Consider the following 10394-nt stretch of genomic DNA (forward strand, 5'->3'; position numbering starts at 1 on the left):
TCACAGGAGCTGTGTCCAAATTCATAGGCTTCATCCTCCTGAGGCCGCATTTGTAGGCCTCAGGATTACGTCACAGTGAAGCGACAAAGGCAGTCCAAATTTAAAGACTCCTCCAAATGCGTCCTCCTTTTCCCTGAATTTGAAGGATGGGTCGGGTGTATCCTTCGTGGCCCAACCTATCCCAGAATTCATAGCGCGGCCCAGCCAATTCCAGTTTCCAACAATGGCGGCAGCTGCTTATTTTTAAAATTACTCTTATTATTCTCTGGGTCACAAAGTAAACTTTTAACATATTTTCAGGCGAGAATGTAGCTGTGCAAACTTCAAATATCTGCTCAGTTTATCAAGACACCACATATTTTCAAAAGCGCTCCGACGTTTTCGGAGACGTCTGTTACCCACCAGCTCGAAGCTGACCGGGAGGTCAAGGCTCACTAGAGCCCGTGAGAACACCGGACTCCCCGCACATGATTTTCAAACCCCCCGTGATCTTTCACTACTTGGGTTAAACATGTATAAGTCACTTAGATAACCTAAAACTGTTATAGTTTGGCTTTTTTCAGTGTTTTATTTGTTTGTGTGTAAATCGGTTCGGCTGAGATTAAAGTTATAGTTTTCACACAGCTGAATAAACGTCAAACAGAAAACTGATTATACAGAAGTGTGAGATGGTCGAGAATATACTCCGGTGTCCTGTTATATTTTATATATCAAGGAGCAGATGGCAGTTTATTAAACTCCACCGAGACAGCGGTGACGCAAATCTGAAGGCTCGACTGTTCCATTTCACAGCCTCACACTTCCAGCCTTCTCGGTCTTCAGAGGATCCGGCCCACATAGACCGCGAAGGCTGGATCCTCCAAAGGATACGGCCTATGAATTTGGACACAGCACGGGAGAACGTTTAGTCAAATTTATTTTCAAAATGAAATTGATCAGTTTTTAACTGTCGTTATATTATGTCTCTAGTAAATCCTGGATCTTCAACTATCCAACAACTTTTGTGACACTGATATATGATATATGTAAATAAAGTCAAACCTGTTTTCATTCATTCTTATTCTGGGAACACAGATCAACCACTAAATCAACATCTTTGATGAGGAAGCTTGTTTCCTTCAATTGTATCTTCAATGCTTCACTTTTGGTCACTAACCCAAATAAAGATCTGCTGAACTCATGGCTGTATCTGAGGTAAGCAGGTGCATTGTGAAGCTACTGGAAAAGAAAACTTATCATAGCGGACTTTTAGGGCTGTATTTACTGGTCTCTGTGCTTTCGCTGATTACTGTCAGGTGGTCCATTCCCTTCCCGTCCTCTGTCTGCTGGGCCTCGGGAGCATCTGTCGTTGAGGGTGGGGCCTGTTGGTCAGAGCTGGTTGGTTGAGAAGTCACAGCAGTTTGGGCAGCTTCTCCATTCTGCTGCGTGGTGATTGGCTGGTCTGGCTGCTGGGGTTCCTCCATATTACCGGGCTGATGGGTGGCGCTGGGGCTGGTGGTCATTGGACGGCCGAAGCTAACTGTTGAGGAAATCTGAAGGCAGGGCTTGTTCTGAAAAGAATTACAGAGATGCCGTCAGTTATGTTGCTGCTATGAAAGTCATTAGGGCATCATTCTGATTATTGATTGGCTGATTAATTTGGCTAAACCGCCAGCTGCATATAAAAACAGAACGTGGCAGATCAGACTCGTGGAGGAAGAGCTTTGCAAACAGAAAAACACAACCACTTTATTCAAGGTCCTGGTATAATCTACTTTGCATGGTGAAGCATTTCTTGATTTAAGAATGCAATCGATGGCAGCACGGTCCAGATGATCCAAAGGTTGCAGCATCCATACTTTGATTAAGAGCCAGAGTTCCTTTGTTGCAGGTCCTAATCATGTCTGCATTTATATAAAGCAACCCTCAAAGTCATGTCAGCATTACTGTGTAACAGCCAGCACTGCTCAGAGTTCATGTTTATCTATATCCATATCTGGTTTTCAGGTGCAGCTACCAGCCACCTCCAGCTTTTCTGGGGGACATTGAGCAGTTTGAGTCCTCATGTAACCCCTCCAAGAGTCCTGGGTGATGAGCTGGAGTGCGACTCAAAAGACCCCTGTGAAGAGACAAACAATGGACCATGCCAACTCACCCAGGTTACCAAGACCCCACCCTGGATCCAGGCCAGTAAGAGAGGTTGGGCACCAGGCGCCAGGCCTTTGGTGCAACATGGCTCCACCCTCCTGTGGGACATCCACCCGGAGGAGCTTTAGAGGTTCAGTGCTTGGTGCAGCAATGCTTTGTTTATTTGATTCCAGTTATCAAAACATCAACCTAAGATTTGTATTTTATTTTATTATTTTAACTGAATACAGCATTAAAATGATTTGCCACTCTTACTCCAACGACAATAATCATTGCAGTTTTGCTGAAGACATTTGGATGGCCCTGTTTGGACTCCATGTTCTTGGATGTGTAGGGTTACTGTTGTGAGGAGCTATAGTTTACCTGAAAACACAACCCTTTCCTTACCCTAACCATGTAGTGCCTGAACAGAATTACCATAATGAGTAAAAGTGAAAAGAAAGCTTTAAGGTCTCCACCCTGTGAATCAGCAGGTCTGCTGTGATTACCAGTAAATGAAGACATTAAAGACACCTCGAGTGTAACAGTGAGACACGGGCACTGAAATTATAAAGCTCTGTGTTGTAATTTCAACTTTGATCTGGTGGTGGCAGCGTTGCCTCAACCAAGAAAATACCTCCAAATAGTCAGAAATCCTAAAGCGTAGAGGCCGATGTCCCCATCTCGTTGTTCTGAAAGCAGAAGTAGAGAGTTGGGTGGAGCAAGCACCAACTTGCGAGAGGCTGCACGGCACTAACGTGTTAACGAGCTAACCACGCTAATGCATTGACGCCGTGCAGCCCCACGCACTGGGCGAGCCGCACTAACTCGAGATTTGCTGTTTGCATGCGGTTATGGCGTTAACGTCATTTTAACGAGATTAACGCTGACAGCAGTACCTCTAATATAATGTACGACTCTGCAGATACAGACGAGGTTTTACAGGTTTCTGTTGCACTAAAATATCTTTGTGTGAGTATTTGCAACATCACAATACCACAAGTTGCTTTACGTCATCCTCCATTTTGATTTGGGGCGTGAAGCGAGCAGCATCAGAGTATTTGTAGCAGCATGATTAGGGATGATTGCATAGCGCGGCGGTGGGTGTGGATAATTTTGCCGAAAAAAAACGGCAGATGAGGGCCGGCCGAAGAGTAAACTTTAAGTACTGAATATTACGTCACTTATTTATGTGCAAATGTTTAATAACGAAGAACATTAAACATTACTGTTGGCCACATGTCGACAAAGTCATGTGACATTAGTGACGTTTGTACTAACTTGGTTTTAAAGCCTTTACTTTAAAATATACGCCGTTCAATAGCTGAGCTTAATCCCACAGAGAATGATCAAAGCTCATGTAGAAACAAACAAATGAACAAAAGATTTTCTCCTTCATTTCTGTCAAACAGCTGTATGAAACGTTTCCAGCTGTTAGTATCATGGTTGCTAGGCAACCTGGGCATCACAACGGAGGCTAGACCGCCCATTTCACAAGCCTCGCACTTCCGGCCTTAGCGGTCTTTGAGTACGCGGCCCATGAGGATCGTTGAGGCTGCGTACTTTAAGGCTGCAGACCCTGAATTGGGATACAGCCAATAGATGTGTTAGCAAATAACAAGTCAGATTCCGATCAGTCTGAAACCACGTGATCGGCTCTGGACATCCCTACTCCTGATAGCATCATCTTTATTGGCCACGACCTGCTGCTTCTTCCAGACTAATGGCAGTCGGCATTCCTGACGCCGGTCCAGATATACTCAATTCTTCTGGATGAAGCCTCAAGTGGCCATTAGAGGAACTGCAGTCGTTGGGCACTTTGTTCAAACTGAAAGCAGCTTTAGTTTATTTGATGAATTTTCTTTTAAGAAACGAAATTTGATTTTGTAGTTTTTAAATCATGTTGTTCTTTTTGGTTTCAATGTTTATGTGTTATAAAAAGAGGAGATTAATAAACTAATTTAAATGCATAATTTAGCAACAAAAGCAATAATCCTTCGTATATCCTTGCATGCTTTCAGCAGGTTCTTTCCTCTCATAAGTTCAGTTTTATTAAATTGCAGCGTCCTGAGAACGAGTCGGTAGATGTAGCAGAGGAGACATGATATTAAAACTATAATGAAAGAACAGGATTTCTGCTCTGCTGGCGTCAGAGATATTAAAGGAAACCAAGCCTCAGATGAGTCCTGAGGCTCCACACATAGAAACCACTTGGTCCCATTTATTCACCATTTTACTGATTATTACTTACTTTTCATAAAAGTGAACACATCAATGTGAGAGTGTGAAAAAAGTTTCATTGCCAGTGAAATAACAACAATATTGACACGGATCACATTTATGCCATATTTTATAAAGTAAATTGAAATCAATCTTTAACCCTAAATTTGTTTATCTACTATTTTATCTTTTTAATTTTAGAAGCTCCTGCTTGCATAAAGAATCCTTCTCTCCAAATCTATTCATTCAAAAGTCAATTTGATTCATTTTATCAAGCAATAAATAAATAAATTTAGAATAAAATGAAAACACATGTATATAAATATTGACTTCTAAACTTTTCATCTTATTTGGATTATTTATTGAGATGTTCCTTTGTAGGCGGAGCCTCTGAGCTGTGATGTTCAGAGTTCTTTTATCCCGAGCTCCTTGTTCTTAATAAAAGTTGAGATTCCTCCAAATGGGCCGGGCGGCGGAGTTATTCATGAAATATTCAGACGTTTTCTCTGACAGCTTATCTAACAGCACCAAAGTTAAAAGCTGAAATTATGACAGCGGCGTGTCACAAAGCTCAGAATAATTTTGTCTCTCCAAAGGTCGAGAAAAAGGAGAGAAATATTTATAAAACAGATCTGCAGCATCTGTGTGGGTTGATCAGGTTGCTGTTTAATAACAGTGACTCAACACTTTCTTGCTGCTGAGGTTTGTAGCTCGCGGGCCTTCGTGTAGGAGGAGTGAGCGCCGTCAGGAGCTTGGATTCATGCGTCGGTGAACAAAGAGCATAGTAACAATCATGTAATTTATCAGCGACTGAGAAGTTATGGAAGGGATCATTAGGCTGTCAGTCAGTCTGAGTACGAGCAGGCGGAGGAGTAATTACAGCCTTCAGTCACAACAGCTTTATCTGTTTTTACATCCTTGGATTTAAACGTGAACAATGTCTGAACCAGCTGTGACATCCTCAGATCTGATCCGGTCAGGTGACGGGCGCTAGCTCAGAGCTCTGAGATGACAGCATGTGGATGCGACATGACGCGATTGATAAGACGCTACCTAAGGAGCGTATCCTCGATATTCACACTCCTCCTTTCTGAAACTCTGAATTATCAAATTTAAAAAAGGACCCGAGATCAGTGACCGAGCCCATAAACTAACCAGGCAAGTGTTACAGCGGAGGGCCGATCTCCCCGTAGACTTCTACAGGACCAGAAGTCACGCTGTAAGCAAAGGTATCGCCACCTGGTGGCCATTGCAGAATGCAAAATGAGAATGCAGCGCAGCGTCCACATCGCTCCTCTGCTTTTAGAAGGCAACAAAGAAAAGAAACTGTCCCAGCTGGGTCAACGTTTAGACACACTCATAGAGCTGCAGTTACGTCCAGTAACCACTGTTTCTGTTTCACATGTGCGGCTCCCACTAACAGGAGGTCACAGCTACACTGGGTAACGTGTGGTGGAGGTCCAGCCTGTGCCACATGCAGACGTCCTCCACCATCTTTGTCCTTAAACAGAAAAACAGGAGCCTGGAAACCAACGAGGGAAGACTCCAACACAAGCTCCACACGGTGGATGCAGACAGGTCCCAGCAGGAGCTCGTGCTGTCTGCCGCACACGCTTTCTGACACGAGCAGTTCACCGTCAATCAAAAGAGACAGAGTTTAGATTCAGACACGTCTTTAAATGTTGTTTACACTGAAAAAATAAAGCCACATGTATTAAATGTGATCCTTCCACAAACAATACTTCCTGTTTCTAAGAGAACATAAGATAGAACAGGCTTCATTAACACTGGAAACACTGCAGATTCCCTGAGTGCTGATATTTCAGACATTTTTATATCTAAAGTTGTGCTGACCATAAAACTAAGTTTGTTGTGTAAAGAGAGAGGAGCTGAAGCAGCATCATTTATCTGACTTTTTCAAACTTGTGCTGCGTTTGCTCTCGGTTCAGCGCTACCCCTGTGCTCCTCACTGTGATCAGCAGTAATCTTATCGGATCAATCAGACAGGCTCATCGATCCGAGCGATGCCTGGAGGACGAGCTGCTTCCTAAAGAGCAGGCGCTCTGTCGCAGCGCCTACACGCTCGCCGTTGTAACGACTGCCAGGACTGCATCGATCGCTTGTCCCCCTCCCCGAGGACCCAGCGCTGCAGCGCTGCTTCGCTGACTGAAGCAGAGTGTGTAATTACAGCGCTGCACGAAGCTGCACGTGCTCCCTGATGCAGTGCGACCGTTTAGCAGCATCAGTGTCATTCGATGCAGATCACAGGATACGTCTGCAAAACACCTCCGATCCTCCCAAGTCGCTGACGTGCTCAGCATTCAGAGAAGAGGACGAGAGGGTGTTTACCTCTTTCTTCCCCTTCTTCAGCACTCAGCGAGGCGAGCACTCGGCTCTTTGTTCTTTTGTTGGTTACCTCAGGAGCTTCAGGTTACAAGAAAACTTCTTTAACTTTAAGATTTAAGTTTCATCCGGTCTCATCCTGGATCTGTGTATTAAAACCCATCAATCATTTAAAATGAAATGTGATGGAGAAAGATGAACTCAGCACTGCTACTCAGTGACCTCACAGCGGCCATATTATTGGTCACATGACAGAATTAAAAAGGCTCCAACAGCACAAACACGGTCCAGACCTACAGCTACATCCACCTGTCAGTCAAAGAGGCCACACCCCTAATGATGCTAACTTTAAGCCTTAATGTGATTTAAACACAGACATCAAACAGTTTGTGCATCAGGATGTAAACGTCTTGATGCTCAATCATCCAGGTAAGCAAATCTCCAAAAGTTGATTCTGTTCATCTGGACTAAACATGTTTGCTTCTCTGGGGACCGACTACTGCTGCCTCTGCTGGATGTTAGAGGAACTGCATGTTCTCATTTTATTATAAATTTATATTCTTATGACTTTTATGCTAAAACATTTTTTTAGACCATTTTGAAAATGTTTATTCAAGACGAAAATCCAACTGTTTCCAGTTTTCACACAAAACCTTTGATCATCATAAAAATCTGACGTGCTCTGCAGCAGATAACCTCGGATGGAGCTTTTACTTCAGAACCAGCTCGAGAGAATGACAGGAGCACCTATAATCATCAGCTTACTGCAGTTAGAAATAAGAATAGTTTAGAAAATGTGACTCTGTCCAAACAGCAGAGAGCTCTATGCGACCCACATCAGAGGCTTCGAGGAAATATCTGAATACCTGAATTTTCCTGAACATGGAGACTTGGGGGTGTCCTACATAATTAAAGAGCTTCTGCTCAGGACGCCGGCTTGAATTATTTGTTAGACCCGCGAGCTTCAGCGGCTGCTGTTTGGGACCGAGTCTGTCAGACGTATGAACAAACTTTCCTATGAAAATTTTAAGCTTCACAGTGAAACATCAAAAACTATGTTTCCATAAAAAACAGGAAAAAAAACTTCCCATAAAAATACGGATATTTCATCATCATAATGATAAAAAGATTAGAGAAATGAGGGAAAAGAAATCTCACACAAAACAGAAAGAAGCAAATTGTTTCATGTCCATCTTCCACATACAGTCTGTAGTTCTCTAGATTTCTGTGACTAAATCAAACAAAATCAATGAATTTTAATGATTTATTAATCATTAATTTTGCTGATTACAGCGGTACGCTGAGATTTTACTGTCGTGTCAAAGATCAGGGACTTAGATTTCCCCTTTTGATCTCATTGGCTGGAGGAGGGTCACAGGGTCTTTAATGAAGGGTCCTTACAGGAACCGGAGTTTAACATTAATTAACCTGCTGCTGCCTTCGTCCTGTCCACGAGCGGCAGGATTAGCGCTGCGAGCTGTGGCAGGCACTCCGGAGGGAGCGGCCGCAGGAAGACACGACCATCGCAGCCATTAGTCTGTTGTTTTCAGCTCTGCGGCGGCGGCGTAATGACTCGGGGCTCTGCAGATGTTTGTTTCATGCTGCTGGGCCAGTCATGATGCGCTGACATGATAGAAGCCTTTAATGAAATCCTGGGTAATGGCTGCGTCCCTGCAATCACAGACTCTGAGCTTGTTGGGCTGTAGCTGCGAGGCTGTGGCGCTAATCAGCTACAGGACCCTCTGACAACATGAGTCTGAGAGACGAGGCTGTAACAGGATGAAACAGCCTCACAGCCGTTGGACAAACATGGACTCGTATCAGCTGTTTTTACACCACAGACACAAAATGAATCCGTTCAAATTTTATAGCATGAAAAAAAATATGTTTGGAGGCTGGATGGAGATTTCAGAGCTGTGAGTCATCTCACCGTTCACTTAGATTTGTCTTCTTAATGTGATTACATCCTCCAACGCCCCGTGACCCCAGAGGTCCAGTTTGTTTCCAGAAGTCTAGATTTTCATTTTGTTGAATTTTAGTAACTAAAATCTTTTTCCTTTCATGTTTAGTTTGTTTTTCCTCTCTAGAACAGCCTGGATCCAGATTCAGATCATCGTGTTTTACGGTGGGTCAGGGTTTGGTCCCGCCCCAGTCATAAAACCCCTCTAGGTTAGAGTTAGGGTTCAGTTTCTCTCTGCCTGTCTGGAACAAATGTAAAAGCCTCTGTACGAGCTTTTCTTTGAACAGGAACATCTTCCACCTCGTGAGAGTTTGCCTCTTCGGCCCTGATCCAGCATGGTTGACTGGAGAGCTGGTGGCTGACCTGATGGAGGTATGTAGAGGAGCTGCAGAGGCAAAAGCACTCCAACCAGAAGTGGACTCTGAACCTGATTCTTCATATGCTGACTTTGTCTTCTTTATTTCGGTTAAAGCTGTCTGTAGTCATGTGCAAAGGTTATAGATGTTCACTTCTCCAACGCAGGCACCATGAGAAAGACTCAACTTCAACTACAAGAAGAACGCAGAGCCCTCAAACAGATGGATCAGTCTGGGATTGTGCGGGGAGTTTCAGGAGTAATCCACACAAGAGCTGTGGAAAGTTCACTGAGATGCTCCAAAGCCAAATGAGTCCAAGACCAGTGTAAAACCCAAAGCCCCAATCCCAACGTCCATGCCACCAACTTCCAAGTCCTCCGAGATGATCCAAAACCAGCCTAAACCATGTTCATGAGCGAACCCTGATCCAAAATACTGCAGCAAGAGTCCTGACAGGGACTAGAACAAGAGCTGATTTCCCCAGCTTATCTTCATGACCTTGTAGTACCATATCACCCTATTAGAGCACTTCGCTCTCGCTCTGCAGGCCTACTTGTTGTTCCTAGAGTATTTACTCTTCACCCCCGCAGATTGGTGCAGCGGTCGCATCACTGCGGGTGCTGAACCAATCCATCTGTCAGTCTCATGCTCCCCTCACTCGTGGACAAGACCCCAATATAGCTGAACACCTCCACCTGGGGCAGTAACTCATCCCTGACCGGAGTAGGGACTCCACCATTTTCCGGCTGAGGACCACGGCCTCACGGCAAGGATGGCAAGGCACCGGCGTGAGGGTCAGATGACATCACAGTGACATCACATCCAGCCTCCATATTCAGCTAAATTCAGGTTCTACAAACTGATCCAAACTCAGCGGCCGCACAAGAGATTTGAAGCAGTTTTGAAAGGATGAATCTTTGTTTTATTTTTTAAACTCAAAATTCAACTTCCTGTTTCTCGGCCTGGTCACAGAGCGGCCATGTTGCTGTCACCTCCTCGCTCTTCGGGCGGGTCACACCTCCTGACTGTGACTGCTCTCAGTTAAAGCTGTCCCCGTGACTAAAACCAGCTCACTCAGTCAAACGGAAACATTCAAAGTCTTTAAAGGCAGACTTTCAAAATAATATTCACATTTTTTTAGGCAGTTTAATTTGAAATTCTTTGGCCGACTTCAGACTGTAAACAATCTGCTCTTGTTTCTTTCAGTTTTTTGGAAATGAAATATTTTCAGAGTTTAACCTCCAGCTCGAGCAACGCAGGATAAACTGATCCACTAGGGGCGGGTTTTGATGATCGATTTATCGATTAAAATCGATTCTGGCTTGGATAACGTGATATTGATTCATTCAAATCCTGAATAGATTTTTATATATAAATTTATTTTGCCCGAAACGCCAGAATCTCAGTTT

At 43.9% G+C, this 10394-nt stretch overlaps 1 protein-coding gene across 1 annotated transcript in view; it reads right to left on the bottom strand.

The window, feature by feature from the left end:
* LOC102215206 (proline-rich transmembrane protein 2) overlaps positions 1-6697 on the bottom strand; it is a 14263-nt gene extending 7566 nt beyond the window's left edge. The window contains exons 1-2 of the mRNA XM_005747696.1: positions 6676-6697; positions 1265-1550 (exon numbers count right to left, since the gene is read on the bottom strand). Of these exons, the coding sequence (XP_005747753.1) occupies positions 1265-1502 (238 nt within the window). The 5' untranslated portion in view covers positions 1503-1550; positions 6676-6697. The remainder of the gene's footprint in view (positions 1-1264; positions 1551-6675) is intronic.
* Between the last annotated feature and the right edge of the window lie 3697 nt (positions 6698-10394).

Source organism: Pundamilia nyererei, unplaced genomic scaffold (assembly GCF_000239375.1).
Source record: "Pundamilia nyererei isolate P.nyererei 1_Seehausen unplaced genomic scaffold, PunNye1.0 scaffold00202, whole genome shotgun sequence".
Taxonomy (NCBI): Eukaryota; Metazoa; Chordata; class Actinopteri; order Cichliformes; family Cichlidae; genus Pundamilia; species Pundamilia nyererei.